The sequence below is a fragment of the Myotis yumanensis genome, unplaced genomic scaffold (genome assembly GCF_028538775.1).
Source record: "Myotis yumanensis isolate MYYU_CA2020_CCGP unplaced genomic scaffold, mMyoYum1.0.hap1 SCAF_9, whole genome shotgun sequence".
Taxonomy (NCBI): Eukaryota; Metazoa; Chordata; class Mammalia; order Chiroptera; family Vespertilionidae; genus Myotis; species Myotis yumanensis.
Genome location: NW_027223760.1, coordinates 49,713,074 through 49,740,872, shown reverse-complemented (window position 1 = coordinate 49,740,872; position 27,799 = coordinate 49,713,074). Strand labels below are relative to the sequence as shown.

General features: G+C 43.4%; 1 protein-coding gene across 1 annotated transcript in view; it reads left to right on the top strand.

Annotated features, from left to right (window-relative positions):
- Nucleotides 1-10,751: 10,751 nt before the first annotated feature.
- Nucleotides 10,752-27,799, top strand: part of SLC25A13 (solute carrier family 25 member 13) — a 163,786-nt gene continuing 146,738 nt past the window's right edge. Inside the window, exon 1 of the mRNA XM_070424312.1 lies at nucleotides 10,752-10,859. Coding sequence (XP_070280413.1) covers nucleotides 10,845-10,859 — 15 coding nt within the window. The 5' untranslated portion in view covers nucleotides 10,752-10,844. The remainder of the gene's footprint in view (nucleotides 10,860-27,799) is intronic.

Sequence of the window (27,799 nt, the reverse complement as noted above, 5' to 3'; positions counted from 1 at the left end):
ATAAATGACTGAAATTCCCACCCATTTAGGAATGGTTGAGGTATTAGCAAATTCTTATGATATACTATTAGGTAGCCATTCATAAGTGTTTTTCAAGAATTTTTAATGACATGATAAAGTGCTTATGACATATTGTTAAATGAGATAGTAAGATACAAGAACTGTGTTATCCCAGTAACAGAACACATAATTATAACACACACTCATGCATACAGAGGAAAGAACTAGAAGGAAATTACTTTAAAATATTTAAAATAGTCACACTGCATTAAGTGAATAATGGATGCTTTTTAATTTTCTTCTTTATTGCCACCTGCATTGTCAAATTCTAAATAATCTACTTATAATTTTTAAAAAATGATCCCTTGTGTAATAAAATTAAAATCTTATTCCTAGATAAATAATTATCATGAAAGCTCATTTTTGTCTAACCCACCATGGGACTCATTTTAGCTTTTCTTAACTTTCTTCACCAATGAGCAAGTGCACTCACTGTGTAATGTAATTTTGAGGAGTAGAGTGGAGTAATAGAATCTTATCTGATTCCTCAGCCTGCTACATCATTTTGCCCCTCTTACCCAATTTATCATACTCTAGCCTCATGTGAAGTCATGTATGCTGAAGATTTCTAGAATTTTCTGGGAACTCTGGCCAGTACCTTAACATTGCAGAATTTTTCTTAGCTTCTACCTAATGGTGCAATTTGAGTAAAAAATGGGGAAATATAAGGCAAAATCTCTTCTTGACTCACTCCCATCTCCTTCATCAATCTCCCCCTTTGCTACATCAAATCCTCCACCATAGGATCCTACACACACACACACGGGTACACATGACTCTAGCTTTAGATCAGTGCTATACAATGGCAATATACGTTGAGCCACTAAGTAATTTAAATTTTCTACTAGTCACATAAAAAATGTTAAAGTACACATATGAAATTAATTTTATGAATATTTATTTAACCCAATATGTCTAAAATATTGCTATTTCAACATGTCATAAATATAAAAATTGCTTAATGAGATATTTTACATCTGCTTTCCATATGAAAATCTTTGCAACCCAACATGCATTTTATATTTTCAGTACACCTCCATTCATACGAGCCACCTGTCAAGTAGCCAGAATGGGCTCAAGGCTACAGTATTAGAAGGCAACGTCTGGAGAGATCTTTTCTCTCCACAACTTCTGTTCCATCTACTTTTAACCAGGGGCGTTAGAGGAAAGTGCCTGTCACACTTCATGACACACACATTGAGGGAGATCAGGTACCTTTTGTCGTTTTGCCACACAGAGTAGGCAGTCACCTATCTCACCTATGAATCCTGCCAGAATGGGTGATTAGATCAAGAAGAGGTCAGCTCCCCCTTTAAAGGGCAGTTTGCAACTTAAATACAGGGGTCATCACTGTCCTTAATACATACCACCCTCCCTATCTTCACCAAAGTAAATGGCTTCTGAGGTTGGCTGGCTGGCGGACTGGCTGGCTGGCTAAATGAATCAGGGCAAGAAAATAGAACGCTAGTACTTGATTGAGCCTCTTCATTATTAAGTAGTGAAGACATTGAGTCCCGGAGTGAAGAATTCCATTTTAATTTTAAACTTTGATGTTTAAAGATCTTCTTTGCTGCATTATACCTAGAGTGAGTTAGCTCAGTCCCCAGCAAGAGTGTCTGGAGGTTAAACGGACCCGCCTCTGTTTCTAGCAGCGGATCCCTAATGGATTCGGGCAGGAGCAGCAGGACATAAGATAAAGCACTGCCAAGGCTGCTGGCCCTGGGGCTGGAACTGTGATTGTGTCCAACTGATACGCTAGTTCAGACATGAAGTCCGGTCCAGTGTCCTCAAATTGGAAACCCAGAGCAAACACTAATAGGTTGTTCTTTAAATACTCAAGTGCTTTTATTGGAGTTTTAAGTTCTAGCTTTGAAAATATATTTTTTCCAATTCTTCTAAATTGATCTACCTCCCTCCCTTCCCCCATCCCCCAGATTTCCTACCTTTGGAAGATCCTGAGTTGGTAAATTTACATAACCAGTCTTCTCTGAAGAAGACAATACTAGAAGGAATAACTCTAGAATAGAATCCTAGAATACTAGAGCTCGAAGGTCTCTCAGAGAACAGCTGTTCTGAATCTCCCATTCCAATATTATTATTATTATTATTACATATTCTTAAGTACCAAATGATTTATGTACATTCACTTCAATAGCATAGTAACCTTGCAAAATGGGTATTTTTTATCTCTGTTTTGCAGGTCAGGAGACTGAGGCTCAGAGAGGTTAACAACTGACCAAAGGTTGCACAGCCTACGTGGCAGAGCTGGGACTCAGATAAAGGCCTGTCAGATTTCTAACCCTCTATGCTAACTGAAGCTGGTTAGACAAACAGAGACCGATTGATGGGGAAATGGTTATAAGGACCAGTGCTAGAATTTACCTAACACAACTAATTCTTTTTTTTTCTTCTATAACTTGATTAGCTGTAAAGAAGAGTGCAAAAGAGAGAAATAATACCTAAATAGAGTTTTTGTTATTGTTGTTCTTTCTGTTTCTTTTTTTTTTTATCTCACTAAACCAGTTTGAATAAGATGGTTTTACAGAGCATCTAATTTCTTAAAGCATTATGGAACTCTCAATCAAGAGTTTGGGGAATTCTTGCAAAAGAAACTGCTACCTTGAAAGAAGTGCTCCATGCTACAGATGGACAGGGCCACAGAGCTGACTGTATACATCACTGGCTGCTGCTCCTCCTTGCTGGTCAGACCCTGGCCTGCTAACGCACCTGCCTGTTCCGATGTGTTCCTCCTGAGTGCACTGAGGGGCCAGGGTGGCCTCAGCTTGATTTGCCGCTGCTTTGAGTGGTAATGCTGGGCCCATCAGCCGGATTCATAAACATCCCTGGGCTTGGTGCAAGGCACAAGGCCATGGGGACTCTGGTTCTGCGCCATAGAAACTGAGCTCAAACTCTTACGACCTTTGTCATAATTCCTCTGACCAGACAGTTTTGCTTTACTGGGATCATATGAGACTATAGTTAAAGGTACCAAATATTCTACTCTAAGAACTATTATTTCTCTAAAATTTGCTATTCCAGCGATAATATTTTCAGGACAAGCGTTGTGGGTAGGCGGAATAATGGCTCCTTGAAGATGTTCTTGTCTTGATCCCCAGAACCCGAGAATATGTTACATTGTGTGGTAAAAGAAAATTGAGGTAGCAGATGGAATGACACTTGCTAATTGTTATGGGCTGAATTATGTCCCCCTCAAAATTTATAAGTTGAAATACTAACCCTGAGGACCTCAGAATGCGACTACGTTTGGACATAGGGTTTTTAAAGAAGTAATTAAGTTGAAATAAGGTCATTAAGAGGGTAGGGCCCTGATCCAATATGACTGGTGTCTTTATAGGAAGAGAAGATTACAACACAGATGTGCACACAAGAAAGAACATGGGAAGACATGGGCAGAAGGCAGCCGTCTACAAACTAAGCAGAGGGGCAGCAGAGGAAGCTCACCTGCCAACGCCTTGATCTCAGACTTTAGCCCAGCGATTTTCAACCTTTTTCATCTCACAGCACACATAAACCAATTACTAAAATTCTGCAGCACACCAAAAAAATATATTTTTGCTGGTATGACAAAAAATAGATAAAATTTTGATTGACTTACAAAAAAAAATAATACTAATAGTAATTACCTATCCTTTGTGCTCCAAAGCAACTTTTTAAAAAATTAGGTGACTATAATTCTATATAAGGATTTCTGGTACCAAGAATTAACCAATCAGATGCAACCTTAGTATACAACGTGACCAATAAGATGCAACTCTATTACGTGAGGTCTATATTTATGGTTCAAGGCATGGCATTTACACTGGTCTGCTGTTGTTGTGTTGGCTGTTGTCATTTTTTCATTTGACATGCTAAGGGAAAAGAGGTCAGAGCCCCTGACTAAACAGACAGGTATTGCATGTTTTGAACATTCTTGAGGCACTCCTGTTGCAAATCGCTGTTTTAGCCTCTAGAATTGTGAGAAAATAAGTTTCTGTTGTTTAAGCCACCCAGTCTGTGGCACATTGTAATGGCAGCTCTAGGAAATAAATATACTGGTCAACTCACCTTACCATCAGGTTATCTGGATGATCTGGATGAGCCTGATGTAGTCACAAGGGTCCCTAAATGTGAAAGAGTAAAGCAGAAGAGGAGATCAGAGCCTTGCGATATGAGAACAATTGGACCCATTGTTGCTGGCTTTGAAGATGGAGAAGGAGGGCCATGAGCCAAGGAATGTGGTGGCTTCTCAAAGCTGAATTGAGCAAGGAAATAAATTCTCTCCAAGAGCCTCCAGAAAGCAACACAGCCCTGCTATTGCTGTGATTTTACCCATTTCAGACTTCTGAACTATAAAATTATAAGATACTAACTTTATATTGTTTAAAACACTGAGTTTGTGGTAATTTGTTACAGCAGCAATAGAAAACTTATACACAAGGGTTCCCAGCCTGTGTATAATGGACTTGCTTCAGCCAGGTTTGCGCATCTGTTGTACTCATACCATTAGAAGCTCTCCAAAATCTCCTGCTATTTCTTATTCATCCACTTTTCTTGTTAGTGTTGCAGAAGAAATCAGAGCTATTTTTCTCAGGAACTGGTGGCTGGAATAAGGCATTGGGGAAGGAAACTGCTCTGGTCTAATACCTTCATGTAGAAAATTCAGAATATACCTTAACATTGTGACTGAAACCAAATCATCACAATGGCTTTAAACTTCTACCCCTTCGCCCCTGTGGGATAACCCTCCTCAGTCCTTATGGACCTTGGTGTCCTAAGCATAGGAGTTCATGTTTTCAGTGCATACATTGAACACATTTTTATTGAGTACCTCGCAGTGCTGCAGGCACTGGGACAGACAATGGGCCAACAGAGATGCAATCCCTTCTATTCTAATGGGAGTGGCAGGTGACAAATACACTGATGTATGGCAGGCAATGATGATGAGGGTAAGATAAAATCATGAAGGGGTGGGTGAATGGCGCAAGGGCAGGAGACTTCTCTGATATGGTGACATTCAATGAAGACCTGAATAACAGACCTGTGATTCTCTGAGGGCCAGGATTATTTCTTCTTCACATTTGCTTCTGTACCCAGTGTCTAGTCCTTACAATGTAGGGCAGGAAGGGTGTTTAATACTAGGATATCAGGCTAAATTGGCAGAGGCAGCAATGGTCAGACACTGTGGAAGTACAACGAGTGCATATAACCTCAGGAATACTGGCCAGCATCAGCTACCTGCCCAATCTTACCCAAGTCCTTTCTGCTCTCAGAGTACACAGCAACCACATAACTCCTTCAGCCTAGAGCTTTTTAGGGTACTATATGCCATCTATCACCCCAATTCCAATTTAAGATACTTTCTCTAGGAAACATTGTAGGCTGGGGACTTGGATTGAAATCGGAAATGTGTATTTATCCCCCAAACTGCAGTGGCTGTATCAGATTTTAGAGGTTTTCCTTTGCCTCCTGAAAAGTTCTATATAATTCCAGTGTTTGTGAATTTAATCATTCATCACTGAATTGGGGTATGTGGCTATTGACTAGGATTCTATGATGAATTATATTGTAAGGTTAATAATGTTGATTCTTTTCCCCTTGGTAGTTGCTGTTATGACCCCACTTGCACTTTGCTCACATTTTATATTTGGTGAAACTGAGGCTCCACTGTGTTCTGCAGAGGGTGAGGGTAGTGTTCACGTGCCTGTTCTGCTCTCAAAAATGAGCTGTTCAAGGCCTTGCTCTCAGAGTATCAGATCTCAAAGCTCCGGGGATGTGTTTTCAGTCAGACTGTATCTCAAGGTGTCTCATGTTTCCTTGTTCTGGCTCACTCTCCCCCTCCCCTTCCTTCCCTTTTCACTCTACGAATGTTGACATAGCTTTCTCTTTCGGATCCACTAAGACGCTAGGTCATATTCATTTCTGCCCTACCTGTAGCTCCCTCTCAGAGAAGGTTTATCATGCTTGATCTACACTTGGCAGGATCCCAAAAAATAATATAATAATAAAACAAAAAATGACTGCACAGAAGGGCTCTCTGTGTCCTTGAGTTGCTGTTTCAGCTGCAAGGTCAGAACTTGGGAGGTTGTCATTTACTTATCTCATGGTGCTCCTTCGCTCTGTCACACATGTCCTTTACCAGCCCTGGCATCACCTTTGCAAAGTACAATCCACACAAAGGGTCATTCTTGCATTCTGTACTTACCTGCTTGAAGTTTCCTAGAGATGACGACGTTCTTTGCAAGCATTCTTGCTGGCTACCTTCTCCAGCCTTCTATCTGGGGGCCTGCTGATGGCAGTAGCAGAGACTTTACTTGTTTGCTTGTTTTTCATGGGCCTCAAGGACACCGGATTGTTTAAAAGCGTGGCCAAGGACATATACAAGGCATGGCTGTGGTGGGGAAGGTGGATGTTCAGAGCAGTACACGCTGCCCACTCTTCTGACTTCCCAGGACTTATGCCCACGTGCAGGCTGTGTGCCTGTTAGCCCGTGAGCTTTCCCCCTGGTTTGTCTTAGCTGCTTTCCCACTAGGCCAGGCTGCCATCTGGCGCTATCAGACATGGGTGGCTTTGGGGCCTGTATTAGATTCTTCAGCCTGACATAAAAAAGACTACAAACTGGGTGGCTTTAAACAACAGAAACGTATTCTCCCACAGTCCTGGAGGCTAGACGCCCCAAATCAGGTTGTCAGTAGGGCTGTGCTCCCTCTGAGACTCTGTGTAGAAGCCTTCCTTGCCTCTTCCCAGCTTCTGGTGGTGGCTCTGGGCCCTCGGTGTTCCTTTACTTGTAGCCGTGTCACTCTAATCTCTGCCTTTTTCTTCTCTCCCAGCATGTCCCCGTGTCTTCTTCTAAGGACACCAGTCATAGTGGGTTAAGGGCCCACCCTTCTCTGGTGTGACCTCATTTTAACTAATCACATCTCCAATTTCCAAATAAGTCACATTCTGAAGTCATGGGGATTAGGACTTTGGGGGACACAACTCAACCCAAACAGGACCTCTTCAGTCTAAATTCAGTGCCGGGTCCTTTGAAATGGTAGGGAAGAGGGTGCTCTGGGGCGGACAGGAGGAACAAGTTACTTACCAGGAGGGAATCTAACTTGTCAAGACAAAGTGGCAGGCGCCCAGCCAACTTCTATTTTATTCTCTGCGATGATGTCTCACATCACTCTATGGTTTACAGGTCCCGTGGAAGTCCAGGAACACCTTTCCTGTTTCAGGGCTCGGGACAATTTAATTTTTTGAAAATTTTATGTTTGTGGGAATTCTAGAATAAAAGAGGGAGCTGAATTCACTGAGTCTGACTCCAAATGTAAGTTGAAATACACTTTTTACCCATCTGTGCACACTTGCATCCGTAGTCATGGTAGGTTTGGTAGATGGACTCATGGCCTTCCTAAAGCTGCCCACAGCCTAATCCCTAGAGCCTATGCATGTTACCTTATATGGGAGAGTCTCTGAAGGTAGGATTAAGTTAGGGATCTGGAGGTGTAGAAATTATCCTGGGTTATCTGGGTGGGCCCTAAATGCCACTCAAGTGTCCTTACAAGAGGGAGGCACAGGGAAATCACAGGCAGCAGTCATGTTAGGGATGCAGGGGCAGAGAGAAGATGCTATGTATCCTGGCTTTGAAGATGCAGGAAGAGGCCATGAGCCCCTGGAAAAAGCAAAGAGGCAGATTCTTGCCTAACTCTTCTGGAGAGAGCATGGCCCTACTAACACCTTGATTTTAGCCCCGTAAGGCTCGTTTTGGAATTCTGATCTCCGGAATTGTCAGAGAATAAATTCCGGTTGTAAATCATCAAATATGGAGTGGCTTTGTTAGAGCAGTCATACAAAATGTATACACAGGGTATGATTCCTTGTACTTAAATTGAAAAAATGTGACTCTACTTACACACATAAATACATCAAGATTTGAAGATTAGGAGTGATTTTTTTGTCATTACTCTGACTTCCTGAATTTACCAATTTTTTAAGGAAAGAATCTAACAGATTCATTTTTTTTTTTTTTCCTTTAAAAGGAAAGGGAATATTATTCAGTCTTAAAGAGACTTAAAATTCCGGCACATGCTACAACATGGATGAACCTTGAGGACATTACGCTAAATGACAGAAGCCGGTTACAAAAAGACAAGTAGTGTATTATTCTACTTTTATGAGGTTCCTAGAGGAGTCAAATTTACAGTGACGGAAAGTAGAATGGTGGTTGCCAGGGGCTAGGGAGAAGGCAGAATGGGCGTGGTTGTTTAATAGGCATAGAGTTTTAGTTTTGCAAGAGGAAAAGGATGCTGGGGATGGGTTGCACAACAATGAAAATGTGCTCCACACCGCTGAACTGGACACTTAAAACTGGTTAGGTCGATTTCATATTATGTGTACTTTGCCACATTTACATTTTTTAAAAGTTCATTTATATTATAAAAGGAGAGCTTCAGTGAAGACTTAAAATAAATATGCAGGATATGATATGATCTTGGTTACATGAGGTTGTATTTTCTCTGCATCTTCTAAATCCCTCTAGAGCAGCTAGGGCCAGCCCTTCACGTAAGCTTTAGGCTTGTCTCTGATATCCTTTTCTCTATTAGTTCTCCTGGTTTTGCTTTCGTCTTTACCCTTTCACTCTTTGTTGGTGTTTTCCCTCTGTCTACTAACACGTTCAGGTCTTTCTGGGCTTTGTTAGATCTCTTGAGTGTGTTAGTCAATTGTTCCTTTTTTGGAATGCTTTCTTTGGCTTTTACCGGTACAACATAATTCGTATATTGCACACACACTCTCCTTATAGACACACACACTTCAAAACTGATCTCTGGCCTGGATGGCATGGCTCAGTGGTTGAGCATGGGCCTACAAACCAGGAGGTCACGGTCCAATTTCCGGTCAGGGAGGATGACCGGGTTGTGCCCTCGATCCCCAGTGTGGGATGTGCAGGAGGCAGCCGATCAATGATTCTCTCTCATCATTGATATTTCTCTCTCTCTCTCCCTCTCTCTCTGTACAAAACAAAACAAAACTGATCCCTGGTGTCTGTTCAACATCCACACCAGGGACCCATGTGCGAGCCAATATGACTCCTTTCTCTTTCCCACCCCCACATACAATCAGTCATCAGGCTGACTAATTTTACCTCGAGTAGCCCTCTCCCATCTCTAGTTTCAGGTTGCAGCCCGTCTTGTCTGGGCATTTCAATAGTTATATCTTGCCTCATCCTCCCTACAGCTAGCAAGAGCGATCCATCTATCTGATAAACTTGGCCACCCTACCTTCTTCCCCAAATCCCTTCAGTTAAGGTGCACACCCTTCCGCTTGGCCTGGCACCCAACACTCTCCATGACATGGTCCCTACCTGCCTGTCCAGACTCCTTCTACCAGTCCCACAGCTCAAGTTACCTTTCATGATGAATCATTTTCATAAGTTGCTGTGGCTCCCCCTCAATTTCTGGGCCTCCAGTCTCTTCTCTTCATTTTCTCTGGCTGGAAAACCCTTCCCTTCCACCTCATTGAACTAAAATATAGTCCTTTTCCTGCCTTTAGCTTTGGCATCCTCTCCTCTAAGAGGCTTTCCCCCATCCTCAATGTTCCCATAGCGCCCTGGGAACAACAAGGTATTGCCTTAACGGCAATTTTCAACCAGTGAGCAACAAGAATATTTAAAACATTCAATATCTGACTATTTAGTCAGGGGCACTGACTTCTTTTCCAGTAGATTGTCAAATAAAATAATGGCACAACACAACAGCTGTCGAGTGTGAATGAATCAAAATTATACCTACATTTTTGTAAAATCAGCAAAAAATATATTTTTTGGTGTGCCGCAGAATTTTAGTAATTAGTGCATGTGCGCCATGAGATGATAAAGGTTGACAATCACTGCCTTAACAGATTATATCCAAGTTAACAATGTATGTGTCTGCCTTCCCACTCACCCCTAAGCTATTTAAGGGCTGGGGCCATCTCAAGTCTTGCTGGTTTCCCAGCAGGTAACACACACAGTGCCTGCATAGTAGGCACTCATTCAGTGTGTTGATTAACTAAAATGATTAGTTATAAAAACACTTTCACTGATAGGTTACATCCATAATCCACAAAACATTTAAAGCCACCAGTACCTTAACTATAAATTTTGATGGCAGAGACAAATGAATGAAATTCTGATGAAGAGGAATAAGACCGCTGGAGATTATACATTTAATATTTTCATTAAAATTTTGACTTATTTGTTTTAATAGGGCATGTTTTTTTTTGTTTAGCACATAGAGTTTACCAGATTTGACTGAAAGTAGGCTTGCCAGCAAAATCTCTTTGCTATCTTCCCTTCGACTGGCCAATGCTTTGGGGTCCATTATCTGACAGTGCAGAATGGAGCCCCCTTGGAAGGAAACTGACCAGGAAAAGCTGGCTACACACGTGACCCAGTGCAGTTCTCAACGTCCCCAGGCTGTGTGCCTTCCTGGCCGGTACCAGTGGCAGCCGTCTCGAGGCCACCTGACCAAAGGAGAGGGGCTGGCACCCCGCCACCGGCCCAGGGCCCTCGCCTTGGAAATGAGCCGGGGGGCAGAGGCCACCGGATCACGCGCGCCGCGGCGGCCCGGGACGGCCCAGCCAATGGGCTGGCGGCGCCCGCAGGACCCGCGCGGGCGGGAGGGCGTGGGGAGGCAGGCCGGGCGCGCACGCCGCCGGGCCCTATCGCCGCCTCCACCGCCTCCCGGACGGGAAGTGAGCTGCCCGGGTCCGCAGTGCGAGCGCGCCGGTGAGGGTCCCGCAGCAGCCCGCACGCGGGACGAAGCATGGCGGCCGCCAAGGTAAGCGTCGGCCGGTTGCCCTGGGGAGCGCGCGGGTCGGATCGGGCCCGGGGGCGCGACAGGCCGGGCGTGCACGTGCCGGGTGGATGCCACTGGGGACGCACAAGGGAAGGAGCGCAGGGCAGCTGGTCCACCTTGCAGCGGCGGACGGAGGGAGGTGACCGCCACTCCCGGGCGGCACCGGCAGCCCGAGCGCGCTCCGAGGCCGGATCTTGCCGCAGAAACTTTGCAGGGGACCCTCCCACTTGCTCCGGGAGCGGAGCCGGTGCCTGATAGGCGCCCGGCGGGCTCAGCTGAGGCCGGCGAGGAGAAGCCGGTGCGGGGGAGGGCCTGGGCTCAGCAGGTCCTTTGGGCCACCCCAGCTCTCTCCTGCCTCTGGTCCCGGTGGTGGTTGACCTGGGCTTCTCCTTCCCGGGGACGGAGCGCGGGCTGAAGCCTGATCCTTTTAGGTTTCAAGGCTCCGCCCTCCCGCGGGCGGGGAAGTCACCTTGACTTCCGTTTTGGAGATGGCTTGGGAGGGTTGGCCTGCGGGAGCCTGCCGACCAACTCCAGAGGACCCCCACCCCCCACTCCTCGCCCCAACCTTTCTCATCCTTCTCCCCACTCCCCATCTGACAACACTTACATGCCGGCCTCTGAGCGTTTGAGAGGCTTCTTTTTAGAAATGACAGAACAGATTGTCCGGGGAGCCTGTAAGTCCTGTGAAGTTCTACTTAAAAGGAATTCTGCGGAATGTGAATCATTCACTCACCCAGAGGAAAGGCAGCTCGGACAGCTTGACCTTCCCTTTTTCTTGAAACCTGGACACCATTTCAGTCTCTTTGGACTCCATTTCAACTTTTCTGGCAGAATACCATATTTAGTCCCAATCACTTGAATCATTGGAATTTATTGTTTTTAATTTTTAAGTTCAGAAAGCAGCCCTTTAATCAAGCCTATACAACTTCTTAGCTCATTTTAAGTGCAGTGAACTTAAATATACCCAACATTTCAAACATTTGTCCTTAATCAAAACTTCGTGATAACCCTCAAGAGGAAAACATGGCCAACACATCATATTCCTATTTATTCAAGCAAACTAATCACATTTGCAATGGAAATTGTAAGCAGACAAATATATTTAAATACTGTTCAATGACTTAAGTTTCTCCAGGCTCCCCAAATCTGCATGCTTCTTCATACTCCTAGACTCTGGGGCCTAAATGGCCTTTCCCTTTTCAGTAATTACTCCAAGTTCCATCTTCAGGAGTGTGCTGTGTATTGTGTGTGAGCACATGGGTATATATAACGGTTTTAGGTAGACTCTCTGAGGATTACTGGGATTCATTTTTGGAAGCTATGGTTAACCCTTTCAAACCTTGACTGTTTCTTTGCATTAAATTTGCATGCAATCAGTGTACAAGGCTTGGTATAAATTAGTTTCCTCTAGGTGAGTTCTTCTAGGAGAGTGGGTGGGAGTAGATACCCATACTCTACTGTCATTTTTACATATGCAAATGAATTAAATCATTTCACTTAATTTGGAGATAAAATAATTGAGGAACTTAAATTGAGGAATATGCATATAATTGGAGTATAAGATAAGACTGATTAGTATGAAGTAAAACAGTGATGTAGAAGCAGGTTTAACTTTGGGGTTGTACTTTTATTAAACTGTCACATCATATCAATAAGTGCAGTTGAATTTTAGCCAAGTAGTGAGAGTCAGGGAAAATGAAACATTTCAATTTTACTCTTTGAGAGCTTGTGTTTTATTTCATTATTCATTTAAACTTGCCTCTTTTCAGGATATCTAATGGCTCACGTCATATATACATACTAGAGGCCCAGTGCACAAATTCGTGCACAGGTGGGGTCCCTCGGCCTGGCTGGCAGTTGGGGCCGATTGGGGGTGGGAGCACAACTGGCGGGGGAGAGGGACTGTGGGAGGTTGGCCATTTGGGGAGGAGGGACTGAGGAGGTTGGCCAATTGGGGCCCATGGGAGGGGCGGGGGGGTGGTTGGGGGAGGGACTGGGGGAAGTTGGCTGGCTGCAGGAGGTTGGCTGTTGGAGCACACTGACCACCAGGGGGCAGCTCCTGCGTTGAGCGTTTGCCCCCTGGTGGTCAGTGCACATCATAGCAATCAGTCGACCAGTTGTTTGGTCGTGCGGTCACTTAGGCTTTTATATATATAGATATTTACAATCCAACAAGACATAAAAATCAAGTCAGAGTAGATGAGAAACAAGCATAAAGGGGAAAGTAAGATGAAGTCAGGGCTAAGGCTCATGGAAAATATGGATCTACTTAGTAGAGATGACTGAATTTTCTAGCAGCCAAGGCAAAGAGAAAACGATCAGTGAGGTCAGCTACTTGGGAGAGAGGCCTCCTTGTATTGCTATCTGAGGGCAGTCTTTCCTCACATCTTTTCACATGCTGTGAGCAAACTGCACTGCAAACTACCCCCTGACCACAAATATATGTAAGCGGGTTCCATAAGGCCATTTCTTACAATGTCCATCATTGTACCTCATGGGCAGGGCAGTACATGTAGTCTTAAAATGCTCCAAATGAACTGTGCTGGAGTACTTCAGTCCAACCATGCCCCTTACTTAGATGCCTTTGGGCACAATCCTTGGGTGATTCTGTCGGCTACAATCAGTGCTGGGCAGCCCATGTTAGTGGCCACCCTCTTTGCTTTTTGCTGAAGTGCAGATACATCATGTTGCTGTGTTGAACACAGAGCCATAGCAATCTCATCCGGGTTAGGGTTGACATTTCCTCTTAAAACTAGGAGAAAAGCTCCCTTCCATGGACGGTCTAAGAAATCGGGCCAAGAATCTGGGACTCAACAATTGTAGGTGAATGCCAGCACTCACTATGGTGACTTGTTTGACTCTTCAAGCAGATTTGTTATTTTCTGGATGCACCAAGCCACAACTAGCAGTGTCCTGATCTCTTGACCATTTATTCTTAGTTTCCTTGGTCTTTTATTTAGTCAAATGTAATGAATTATTCAGTAGCCTTCTTACTAAATAGGAAGGCTGAGAATTTAGTCTTTGCTTTTTGTTTTGATTTCTGCATGAAGAATAATACTTAATGATGCAAGAGATGTTTGTTTTTCATGAAGTAACATTGATCTAAAACTCCTGGTGTTTTGAGATGAACTGGAAAGCGCTTCCATTTGCTTGCTGCCTACTTTTGTCGAAATAATCTTGGGTTGTTGGATGGTAAATGATAAGTGATGTGCCTGTACTGTTTGGGTTGTTTTGAGTATTTCTTTGAAAAACTTCCAAACACTGCCCTGTATGTATTACCATGAAAATGAGTTGTTTTTTTGGTTTTCTTAAATTTCTTCTTTCCCTCTGCCCCATTTTGGTTGTAGTGAACATTTTCTCTTTGTCGCTGGTTGAGTTTATACATTCAGAATGATGAAATTAAACTAGATGGAAACTGTTAACAGAGAATGCTCACTTGAGTTCAGGCATGAGAGATGTTCAGGTGTAAAACTGGACATGGACCAATAATTTGGGTGACATTAGCCTAGAACTAAAAGAAAGAAATTTGGGGACAAACTAAAGCACTGATAATACAGGCATAATTTGGAAATACTGAGGTTTTGGTTCTAGACCACCACAATAACACGAGTCGTAATCTTTTAGCTGATGGAGGGTCTTGCCTTCACTTTGTAAAAAATGCACATCTGTAAAGCACAATAAAGCGAAATGCAATAAAATGAAGTATGCCTGTTGTAATGGAAATTTGGTCTGTAGGACTAGTACATTTAGTATTGATATTCCATTCTTGGATGACTTGTTGCTATCATCATTGATCCATTTAAAATTGTATATTCATTGGGTTCTTTCTAAATTCCACATGGGACTAAGATGAGGATATGAAAGTCAATTGGACTCTATTTGGGCCTTCAAGAAAACCACAACCATATTAGAAATTAAGTCCTCTCATGGAAGAGCCCTACCTTTAGAGTTAGTGCCATAACAAGGGCTGTGGGAGCATGAGGGAAGGAGCCCGTTTCTCTGGGGGTGAGAGGAAGAAATGTCTCAAGGGTGGTATTTCGGAAGAAGTGAATGTCCCAGTGATAGGAAACAGCAAATGAAAGGCAGCGAGGTGAGAGCACATGCTACAGTTAGGGGATGGCGGGTAATAAAACAAGTTGAAGAGCAGCTAACAGTTATTGAGTGCTTACGAGATAGGAGATTTAATTTTAAAGCTTTTCATTATTAACTCCCTTAATGCCTTTAACAGTCTTATGCGTTATATACTATCATCCCAGGTTTAGAGATGAAGACTGGGATACCAAGAGGTGATCTGATAATCAGGAAGGAAGGAGCTGGGGTTCAAATCCATCCAGTGTGGCTCCCGAGTCTGTGCTTTTACCCTGTCTACCATATTGTCCATCGGATGGTTTAGCGTGGTACAGAGTAGAGCATATGGGAGAAGGGAGAGATGGCTTAGGAGGGGAAATTAGGTACCTTAGTATAAACCAAACTTTTATTTCAGGACTACTTACATAGCGCCGACTATGTACCAGGCATTTCCCCTAGTGTTTTACAAATAATCACTCAATTAATGTTCATAATACCAAAAGGTAGGTGGCTCTCTATTTTTGTCCTCGTTTTACCAGTGAGAAAACTGAGGTCCAGAGAGGTTATGTAATTTCCTCAAGGTTGTACAGCGAGTAAGTTATACAGCCTGAGTTTGAACCCTTCCAGTCTGTATTCAGAGTCTCTGTTCTTAACCCTTCTCTTCCCAGACCTTAAAAAGAGTTCCATTTGCAAAGGTGCATGTGAGGATTCACACACCATCAATTAGGAACATGCATGTTTCCTGATGGTGCCAGTTCAGTCATTTGTATGTGTAGAATGCTTTTTGGCGCTCAGCATATGTTTCATTCATATACTGAGCGTATATTTGTTGAATGGCTTTCAAACCACATTGCACAGGCCAGGGATTGTCATATGCCATTTACCATACAATTCACCCACATAAAGTGTACAATTTAATGGCTTTTCGTATCGTCACCTAGTTGTGCAGCTGTCATCACTGTCATATACCTTTGTAAAAAATTTTAACCCAGTATTTAAACTCCATTTTATGTTTCTCATCTGTAATAATACCCTCTTCAGAGGTTTGTTATTGAGGATAAAATGTGATTGAGTTTATTAAGGATGTTCTGCAGATTGAAGGCTTTCTCTTCTTTATGGTAAAAAAATGCTAGGCATTTGGTGGTATAATAATATCATCATAAAGCAGACCAGTTGTTTGTGGTAGGCAGGAAGGAATGCTTGAGTTGGTTTTATGCTACTATGATGATGGTACGTTTTTGTGGTTTCATTGATGTGTGGATTTAGGGTTTCTTAAATTGATGGAGGTGGATAAGCCTTGGGGGATATATAACACTCTTCCCCTTATCAATTCTATCCTTTTTACCAGGTGAAGAAATGGAGTCTCAGAAAAATTTATAATTGGTCCAGTTTCCCTTGAAGTCCCTTTGCATTTTGCACTATTGTAGGCCAAGGATTCTCAGCACATTGTAGTTATCTGAACAGGTATAACAACGCCGATGCCCGGGTCTTACCCAGAGGTTCTGATTTCATTAGACTTTGGCATGGCCTGAGCCTCAAAGTTTTTAAAAAGCTCTCCAGGTGAACCAACTGTGTTTCTAAGGCCACTGCCCGAGGCTGTTCTTGTGCTCTTCGCTTCACTTGATCCTCTGATGGCTCCTTCTTGGGATAAGGAAGAATGAACGCAGTGGGATAAATGAACATCCCTGGCGTGTCTGTTAAAAGGAAGGGTGTGTGGGAGTCCCTATAAGTCCTCTTCTTTCTTGGCTACTTCATTTCAGTCCTTCTGCCCCGTATCACCTCGGTGCTCAGACATCGAGTTTATACACTTTTGTAATTACCCTAGAATATAGGTTTTCCCACCAAAGCGGTTGAAAGCTCCTTTTGTCTCCTGCGAAGCCTCGGTGGTGTTCTAGGTCAGGGTGGGTGCCCGAGGAGGAAAACATTGCCAGGCACAGCCCTGGTCTGGCAGCCTTTTTCCTGGCGAACCTAGTTCCGTGTGGTCCCTGCTCCCCAGTTAGGTCACCCGGCTTTGTAAGCCTTGGCCAGCAAATGCAGAAGTGGTGGCTGGGAAGGGTTGAAAGTCAGTGTGTAGTGTAAGAAAATCAGGGAGCAGGTCTTTCTGGATATTGAGTTCTTTCCTAAGATTGCTGGCGGAGTCTGACTCCTGCATCTTTGACCTTTTGTCCTGTGACCAGCCTCCGCTTCTGTTGAGTTCTTACATGGTATCATTCTTTCCGTTCTCCACTGTCGATGAGGACTGGTGAGCATGGTCCCTTCCTGTGCTCCTGCAGCATAAGCACCTCTCCTTCCTGCCTTGTGTGCTTGGTTGCCTCTGGTGGGGTCTTGGAACAGAGGAATGTGTTAATCTTCGGATATGTGTTGATTTGCTTGGGAGTAAGTAGGATGTACCCTGTCACAGGGATGTATTTCCCTTAGAAAAATATTTAACAACTGAGCAAACCTCTCTCTCTCTCTCTTTCTCTCTCTCTCTCTCTCTTAATGGCTTATTTAACCAGAACTTCTGGTTGGGTCACACTGACCCAGCCAATGGTGGCTTTGGTCTGTTCCCTCAGAATTATTCCCAGTGGCTATTTTGTAGAGTGGTGGTCTGGTCTGTTGATAGGAAAAATTTAAAAGATAGAGTACTCATACTCTCCATTTCTTTTTGAAAATTTGTTGGTTGAAAATAGGCCTGGATGGTTCCTTGTGACTTTAGGTGCTGACAGCATAGCAAAGTGGGCAGCGTTGAAAGTCTTAGCAATTCAACCTAAATAAGCCACTCTATTTAATGACTGTTATTAGGCTGGTTGCTTTGTCTTGATTTCCACATGTATTCACAGCTTCCACATGTTATCTGTGAAAACTGTTGATATGAGTTGGATATCTCAAAAGACACAGTTTTATGGTAAAATATCTTCTGCATAAGACATTTACAGTACAATTTGTAAGAAAATTGTAAGTGTAGAAAATATAAGTAAATGTAGGGGAAGAAAAAGTTTTCCTCAACCCTCTCTGGGTCTCTGGCTGGGTCTGGAAATTAAACTGACAAAGACAAATTAACAGGAGAAAAAGCATATCAATTGTATTGAATTTTTACAAGTACATGAGCGCCTTCACAGGGCAATATGACCCCAGAAGAAGTGATCAGAGCAAGAAGCTTTTATTCCTTTTGGACAAAAAAATAGTACTTTTGTGAAGAATTGACAGGAAAAAGGGTGTTAGGTTAGGGTTAGTAAATGGTGAAGAAGTAACCAGGCAGATAAGGGTTCGTTTAACAAGGTCTGTTTGTACAGATTCCTTGGCCCCCAATTCCCCATCTCTGGTACGGCAGATTCCTTGGCCCCCAATTCCCCATCTCTGGTACGGGGAGGGTACCCTTAATCTGGGATTTTTATGACCAGTTTCAGAGAAGGAGGGTGCGTTGGTGGTTGGGTAGGAGGTCCCAGTGCCCTTCCTGTTTCTGCCGTGTTTTATTTTTTTTCAGATTTCTTCAGCTTAAGATATTCAATATGCCAGGGTGCTGTATTTTGGGGTAGTGTGTTTAGAACTCCATCATAAGCCTGTTTTGATGCACCTTTAGTGTTTTCTTCAGGTTAGACGTGTGATTTGCATGTGTCTGGTCCTGTCCTCAGTTGTGGGCTAAGCTGCAGAGGACCCCGACTGCTCCATCAGCTCAGAGCTGCTTGCTCATGTGGGAAGAGGCTTTGAGAACTTTTTATTTTTTTTAATCAGTAGCTCTGGTTTATTGAAAGAGCCCTGGACGAGAAGATGTCAGAGCCTGCATTACAGGCCCACTGCTTCTACTGATGCTAAGAACATAGAGAAGTCTAACTTCTCTGGTTTCTTAGTCTCTCCTTTGGGAAGTCAGGGACCCTCTGTGACAAGCAGATGAAACATAACATATAAAAACACTTTGGGAATTATGAAGTGCTATAGGAATGTCAAGAGATATCTGTTGGAGACGGTGGGACATTTGTACCTAAATGAAAACTAGGGGACATAGGAACTATTTGACCTACCTGAACCAACCATGGCGTACTTTTCCTAATTGTGATCTATTACATATTCACCATAACGCTTCAGTAGTCCAAGTCTCTGAGTGGTCTTTCTGGAGCCTTGAGTTGAAAGTTTTGGTCCCAGGACCAGCAGCACTGGTTTTACTTGGGAGCTTGTTAGAATTGCAGCATCTTTTGACTGACTTTGTTAGGAGCAAAAACAGAATATTGGGGACCAGCTATAATTATAAGAAATATTAATCATGCTCTGTTAACCTTGACTGCCTTGTTCTGATTGAAGAAAGGACATTCTAACCTGGCTGGGAGTTGTATGCCCCCAGGACCTGGGAGTCAACCTTGGAATACGATCCATTCTCATTCAAGAACTGCCTATTTACATGGAAAGATTAACAACCTGGTTGCCCAAACAATGGAGTCCCACCCCAGCCCCCCCTTGCCTACTTCCCCATGACTGCAATTCCTACTTTCCCTTGTAATCTTTGTCCTCCTACCCAATATAAGCAGCTGGCTTATGGGGGACTGTAGAGCAGATTTTTGTGGGTGAGCTGCTGCTCTCTTATACTGTTGGCGGTATTGGAATAAATGCTCATATATGATTCAATCCTGTTTCTGCTTAATTGACTCAAGTAGTGACAAGCAGCCTGGACCCATTGGTGATCTGGTTTCAACTTTAGGTTGAAGATTCTGTGGCATTGGACCCTGCATTCTTAAATAGATCCCCTGGGGATTGGATGCACAATAAAGTTTGAAGACTTTTGACTGGAACTCTTATTATTGTATCATTACATGTATCTGCCCTTTCTAAACTAAGGGTACAGCACCTTTTGAGTTGGTTGTCTGTCAGTCCAACTTTTTGTGGAAATAAATACATAGTGACAAAATTCAGTATAAATTCTGGGGTTTTAGGACTCATTTGATCCCACACTGGGGCCAGGGTATTATTTTGGAACATATCTCTGGATTATTGCTTAAGGGAATGTGTGATTATTCTGTAGGGATTGTACGTTTCTCTATTTCTTTACTGCCTGCCCATACTCAAAGTTCCTGATATGGAATTGACACCTATTCTTTTGTTCAACATCCTCTCCTAAATGTTACCAGTGATCCCAGTCCTGACGCTGTTGGCTCATCTTAATATTTTTGACCTCACGGGACCTGTGTTCCGCCACTTCCTTAAACTGCCTACATCAGCTTTCATGGTGTCCCCTCTGAGGGCCTCTTTCTCATATTCCGCCTTTATTCTCCTCTCCTTTGCAGCCTTTTTGTTGTCCTTCTGCTTCTCTCTGAAATGTTGGTGTCCCCATGTCCCTGCCCAAGATCCTGTTCCCCCTGAAAGGTGATGGCTCCACGTTCACTCCTCACGTGCCAGCCTTGCATTTTCAGCTGTTTGTTGGCAATCTCAACTTGCCCGTCTCAAAGATATTGCAGAGTCCGCTTACCTAGAATTGAGTTTATCTTCTTGGTCATGCCTCAGTGTCAGCCTGCAGCATAGTTTTCCTAAGTACCTGTTGAGGGCAACCAGGAGAGACATCACCTGCAAGAATTTGGATGTGGGCAGAGATGGGTTAGGCAAACTCTTCTTCCCTGAGAGGCATGTCCTGTCTCCTCCATCGATGTTCAGGTTGCCATTGCTTTTTAGCCACAGCATTGCCATAGCTTCCGAGCTGGTCTTGCCTTTGGTCTTTCCCCTGTACTTCTCTCTCCATTCTGTCCAGAACTGTCAAAGACGCTTCTAAGATTGGCTCTTGTAGTCATGTTAGTAGCAGTATTGTGTCCATGGGTATAGATCTTCACAGTTTTTAAAAAATGCTTTGAAGTGTGTTCCTGGGACCAACCATCTGCCAGCTCCTATACTAAGTTCCGGGCTTCCCCAAATGATAAGCTTGTGTGTGTTTTCAAGAACTCAGAGTGGACAGGTATTAAAATAAACAGAGAATCTGAAGACCCAAGTTTCATGATTTGACCTTCATCATCATCTACAAGGTAACAGGGAAGGCGTAACCTTTTTGACAGAGAAATTTAAGAGTGGCCGCTTACACTTCTATAACACTCATACAAGCCAGGCACTGTTCTGGGCACTCTGTGTATGAAATAATTTAATCTTCACAGCAGTCCTATGACATGTGGTGCTGTATTGTCTCCATTATACAGTGGGGGAACTCATCTGCACAGAGAGATGAAGTGACTTGCCCAAGGTCACACTGCTTCTACGTGGCAGAGCTGTGGTTTGAACACAGGCAGCCTGGCTCCCGAGTCCGAGCACATGACCACTGTGCCGCATTGCCCTCTTTAATTTACCTTGCCACATAGTGTGGATTCATGTTGCATACCGAATGCAATTTAATCTCTTTACCCCGCTGACGCCTCCTTGGCCTTGGCTGTTGTCAAACAGTCATTCCCCTGTCGTGCCCTTCACAGCAGTGTGTGAATGGGACCTATCCAAACCCTGTTCAGATTCCTTGCCATAAAGCTATGGCAACAGTGTAGTGGGGAAAAAGGAGCCTGCTTGTTTAACTCAGAGTTGTCAGAGATAGGAATGTTTTTGGCCATTTCTCTATATTGGCGGGCAGATTTTGTTTATTTTTTAATTCTTCCCTTCAATTTTAAGAAAAGGGGTCTTAGTTTTATTTCCCCATTCCTTGAAGCACCTGAAAGGATGTTAAAAACCCATGTCCTAAGTTTATAGTTTTTACAGTTGGTTGGTTCCAATCAAGATGCAGACACAGTCCACACATGGCATTTAGTTGCCATGTCGTTTAAGTCTTGCTGGCCCAGTCGTGGAGGTAGGTGGCTTGCAAGGAAAGGCTAGTGAGTGATATGTCAGGTCTCTTATCTGATTCTGCCGGGCCCACCGGCAAGCACTTTCCTGCCCGGTGAGCATGCCCACACTCTTTCATTGCAGGTGAAGTTCACGCTGCGTTTGAGGATTCCACTTTCTCTCATTGTCTTCCACTCAGTTCTGGAAGCAAAAAGCTCAGGCCCTGGCTCTTTTTTGTGGTGGTGCTTGAAGACCTCTGTTGGTCCATTTTTGGTGTCCACCAGCACTTTGAGAAGAGGCTAGTTTTGACCTTTGTCCAATTTTCTGTTAGGTTATTTGCCTTTTCATATTGATTTGTTCTATGTAAGAACCGTGGCCCTCTGTCCTACCTGTTACACGTTTATTTATTTTTTATTTTTTACAACTGATGTTTAACTGGCCCACACTTACTTTTGATTTAAAATTTTTTTATATTACATGTTAATCTTTTCCTTTACCGAATTCTGGGTCGTCTGTCATGTCTAAACACGGCTTCCCACCTTAATATTATTACACAAGAAACCACTCATGTTTTTCTAGTACTCTTTATAAGCCTCTCCCTCTTTTTAAAGGTTATATCTGATTATCTGCAGTTATTTTGATATAAGATGAAAGGTTAGGGGACCAGTTTAATTTTTGTAGTTGTCCTTCAACCCCAGGAGGTCATGAACTGTCACTAGTGCCACATCATCAGCCAGTGTGGCTGCTACCAGCTCAGCCCAGACCCTCTGCTGGTTCAGATGCTTAAGCTGAGAGCCTTCCCCCTAGGGCTCTGCTGTCCACTGCTGACTCAGCCAACGGGCCTCGGTGAACATGGAAAGGATACCAGTCACTGGGGAGCCAGGCACTGCCAGCTTCTCTCCCAAGTTACCCTCCTTTCATTCAGTGCTCATACTTGTGTTCTCTTTCACAAATGAGAAAATAGGAGGTCGTATTAATGGTTAACGATGGAGTGAGAGTTTAAACGTACAATTGTAAACCCCACAAAGTAGGTGTAAACAGCATTCTTTGAGGGGAATCTGGTTACAGAATCTGGAAAATCTTCCTGGAGGAACTGGCATTTGACTGGGGCCTTTTAAATTTACTTTCAACAATAAAGATAAATTTAGAAAGAAAAGATTGGCAGCATTGCCTGGCCAGTGTGGTTCAGTTGGTTTAGCCTCATCCCATGCACCCGGAGGTCGCTGGTTTGATTCCTGATCAGTCGTGTCACAGTCCATGGGCTGTGGCCGGGGGTGGAGGAGGGGCTCACTCGAGTGAAATCATGCAGATACTTTGGGATGAATCCAGGCTGTGCAGAGGGCTCCTGTTCTTTTTCTTTACACTTCCTCTGCGGTCCTTGGACTATTCTTCAGGTGTATGATGTTGATGCACAGAAGAATTGTGAACAGGTAGGGTACCATTTAGTGGAAGCAACTTTTCTATTGTCTTTGATTAGCTGCTTTCCGCTGCATTTATTAAGTTAGCTGTTCTCTCTCCGAATCCATTTTAACTTCCTGTGGCAGTATTTGGGCTCCAGCCACTTGTGTGATCTCCTAAGTAGAGCCTTTCAACACTTTATAAATATGCCATATACTTTTTATATTCCTTTGTTCCCCATCAGGAACACACATCCCAATCTTCAGAACAGCACAATCAGTTTTTATTCATTTAAGGAGCAGTAGTAATTTGACACTTGCTAATATGTAACAAATTATATTGGGAGCGATAATTACAATTGCAGCTGGCTCCTAATTATACTGTAACCTTGATGCTCAAAAAAAAATTGAGACTGAGTTCAGCATATAATACTGGAGAATAATACTCTGCATTAGGCAGGTCTGCCTTCTACTGAACCCTGGGCATTTATGTATCATAATGCCCAATCAAAAAGACTTTCTTTTAAATTGCTTTCAGCTACAGTGTTGTCCAGTAGCACGATTCATAAGGATCGCTTAAAGTCTCCATCTTTGCTTGCCAAATTCTTGGCACATCCTCCAAGTATTATAATTAGTGTCAAAAACTGGGCTGTAGGGTATTTTTGGCTCTGTGGTTGACTACTGCTCATTTAAGACTACGTGTCTTAAATGCCTCAGCTTCCTCATCTGAAAAATGGAGATATTAGTGACTCTTCACCTTACACAGTTTTAGAGATTTTTAAATGAGATCAGATGTAAAGCCATTAGCATGACGCCTAGCATAGTGTCAAGGGTCCAGTCAAAGTTAGCTGGTCAGTGTTAGTTGCTAAAATCAATAACAAATGACCCAGCTGCAAAGACTTTGCCTCCCTCCATGACCCCTGACTCCAGCAGAATTACGATCTTAGTTCTGCAACCACTCTGCCTTGTGATGATGGCATGTATCACCACACTCTTTGTACCAGCCGCTTGTTGATAAGTCTGTCATTCTCTCTGCAGGCAGGGTCTCTGGTTTATTTGGCATTGTCTCCTCAATGCCTGGCACTGGGCCTAGCACACCATAGGCTTCCCCTAGGCCAGTGGTCGGCAAACTGCGGTTCGCGAGCCACATGCGGCTCTTTGGACCCTTGAGTGTGGCTCTTCCACAAAATATCGACTTCTGCGCATGGGCCACGAAGTTTCAATCGCACTGTATGTGCGCGCCCGCACATGGTATTTTGTGGAAGAGCCACACTCAAGGGGCCAAAGAGCCACATGTGGCTTGTGAGCCGCAGTTTGCCGACCACTGCCCTAGGCCATTGTGCAGCATGAGTGAGCCAGTGGAGCAGCACCATCTAAGGCAGTGGTTCTCAGCTGGGGCTGGGGTAGGTTTGCCCCCTGATGCTATTTGGCAATGTCACATCTGGGAGGAGGGGATTACTACTGGCACCTAGTGAGTAAAGTCCGGGGACTTTGCTCAACATCCCACAAGGCACCAGACAACTGCCTACAACAAACAATAATCTGATCCCAAGTGTCTGTAGGTCCAAGGCTGAGCAACCTGCCTGCCTGCCTGTGGCATTGTGGAAAAGGGATGGGCTTGGAGCAGATCAACCTGTTTGGCCCGCAGTTTTTTTCCAGTGTAAAGGAAGATAATCCAACCTGCTTTAAGGATTCTCAGAAAGAAAGGGAGATTCTATGGGTGTGTGCCTAGTGACTGCCTAGTCAGGTTCATCTTGATGGTCCTGGCTATCCATGATTTTTTAAAAAAATAGACTTTATTTTAGTTTCATGGCAAAATTGAAAGGAAGGTTCAGAGATTTCCCATATACCACCTGCTTACACATATTCCTAGACTCCCCCATTATTATCATCAGACACCAACAGAGTGATAACATTTGTTACAATTGAACCTACATTGATACATCATTATTACCCAAAGTCCATGGTTTATAGTAGGGTTCACTCCTGATGTACATTCTATGGGTTTCAACACACTTTATAATGACATGTGTCCATACAGAGTATTTTCTCTGCTCTAAAAATCCTCTGTGCTCTGTCTATTCTCTTTCTCTACACCCTAACCCTGTCAACCACTGATCTCTTTCTTCTTTGCCTTTTCCAGAATGTCATGCAGTTGGAACCATACAGAATATAGCCTTCTCAAATTGACTGCTTTCACCTAGTAATATGCATTTAAGTTTCCTCCATGTCTTTTCATGGCTTGATAGCTCATTTCTTTTTAGGGCTCAATAATTTTCGTTGTCTGGAGGTACCATAGTTTATGCATTAATTGTCAAGATGTTTGTCAAATGTGTGCAGGTGTTTGTATAAATATAAGTTTTCAACTTCTTTGGGTAAATACTAAGAAGTATGAATGCTGGCCTAGCTGATGTCCCAGTTGTTGAGCATCTAGCTAATAACCAGGAGGTCGCAGTTCTATTCTCTTCAAGGCACATACTTGGGTTGTGGGCTTGATCCCCAGTGTGGGGTGTGCAGGAGGCAGCTCATCAGTGATTCTCTCTCATCATTGATGTTTCTATCTCTCTCTCCCCTCCCTTCTCTTAAATCAATAAAAATATATTTTTAAAAAAGAAGTATGAATGCTGGATCGTATGGTGAGAGTATGTTTAGTTTTGCGAGAAACCTCCAAACTGTCTTCTAGAGTGACTGTACCGTTTTTCTTTCCTGCCAGCAATCTATGAGACTTCCTGTTGCTGCACATCCTCACCAGCATTTGGTGTTGTCACTCTTCCAGATTTTGGCCCTTATAATAGTTGTGTAGTGATATCTTATTGTTCTGATTTGTGATTCCTTGATTGCATATATGATGGGGAGCATCTTTTCACATGCTTGTTTGCTGTCTTTGTATTTTCTTTGGTTTGCTTTCTGTCAAGGTCTTTGGCTCATTTTTTAATTGGGTTGTTTGTTTTCTTATTGTTAAGTTTTACGAGTTCTTTATATATTTTGGATAACCGTCCTTTATTTGCTATTCATTTGCAAGTATTTTATCCCAGTCTTTTCATTCTCTCAAGTCATTCACTTATCTTTACATTCTCTTGATAATGTCTTTCACAGAGCAGAAATTTCTATTTTAATGAGGTCCAGTTTATCAGTTCTCCCTTTCATGGATCATGCCTTTGGTGTTATATTTAAAAGTCTTTGCCAAATCCAAGGCCATCTAGGTTTCCTACTATGTCTTCTTTTCTAAATTGATTTATTGATTTCAGAGAGAGAGGAAGGGAGAGAGAGAAATATCCATTTGTTGTTCCACTTATTTATGTGTTCATTGGTTAATTCTTGCATGTGCCTGATTGGGGATCAAACTCACAGCCTTGGCATATTGGGGTGACTCTCTAACCAACTGAGCTACACAGCCAGGGCTACTTTTTTTTTTTTTTTTTTTAATATATCTTCTTTTTACATTTTAGCTCTGTGATCTCTATATAGCTTTGAGTTTTACATTTAGCTTTATGGTCCATTTTGTTCCACAGATCTTGGGTATCTGTTATGGGTTTTCTTTTTTTTTTTTTTTTTTGGTGTGTGTGTGTGTGTGTTTTCCTCCCAATCTTTTTTCTCTTTGCTTTTCAGTTTTGGAAACTTCTATTGAAACTAGAGGCCAGGTGCATGAATTCATGCACCAGTGGGATCCCTCGGCCTGGCCTGCGGGATCAGGCTGAAACTGGCTCTCTGACATCCCCCGAGGGGTCCCAGATTGTGAGAGGGTGCAAGCCAGGCCGAGGGACTCCACCAGTGCATGATCAGGGCCGGGGAGGAACGTAGGAAGTTGACCAGCTGGGGAGGGACACAGGAGGGCTCCAGGGCATGTCTGGCCTGTCTCATTCAGGCCCAATCGGCCAGACCCCAGCAGCAAGCTCACCTACCAGTCGGAGCATCTACCCCCTGGTGGTCAGTGCACGTCGTAGCGACCGGTTGACTGGTCAGTTTCCTGCCCCCTGGTGGTCAGTGCACATCACAGCGAGCAGTTGAGCGGCCTTAACATATCATTAGCATATTATGCTTTGATTGGTCGAATGGCTGACCAGACGACCGGACACTTAGCATATTAGGCTTTTATTATATAGGATACTCTTAGTCTCAGATTCTCTCCTCAGCTGTGTCCAGTCTACTAATAAGCTCATCAAAACATTCTTCTTTACTCTTTCAGTAGTTTTTGATCTCTAGCATTTCTTTTTGGTTCTTTCTTAGAATTACCATTGTTCTGCTTACATTGCCCATCTGTTCTTGCATACTGTCTACTTTATGCATTAGAACCCTTAGCACATGAATCATAGTTGTTTTATATTCCTGGCCTGATAATTTCAACATTTCTGCCATATTTGAGTCTGATTTTGGTGGTTGTTGTGTCTCTTCAAATTGTGGTTTTTGCCTTTTGGGATGTCTTGTAATTTTCCTTGGTGGCAGACATGCTGTACTGGGCAAAAGGAACTGCTCTAAAGAGGCCTTTGGTGATGAGATGGTAGGAAGTAGATTAGGTGTCAGTCCATTAGAGAGCCTGTGTCCCTGGATAGTATATTTCACATGTGCTTCTCAGTGTTTTCTTCCTCTTAGGTGGGAGAGGATGGCTGGAGATGTCTGGAGTTTGGGATTGCCTTCCCTCTGATCAGTTAGGCTCTGATAAATCCCCAGCAGCTTAGGCTGTCATTAGATCATTTCTCTGGA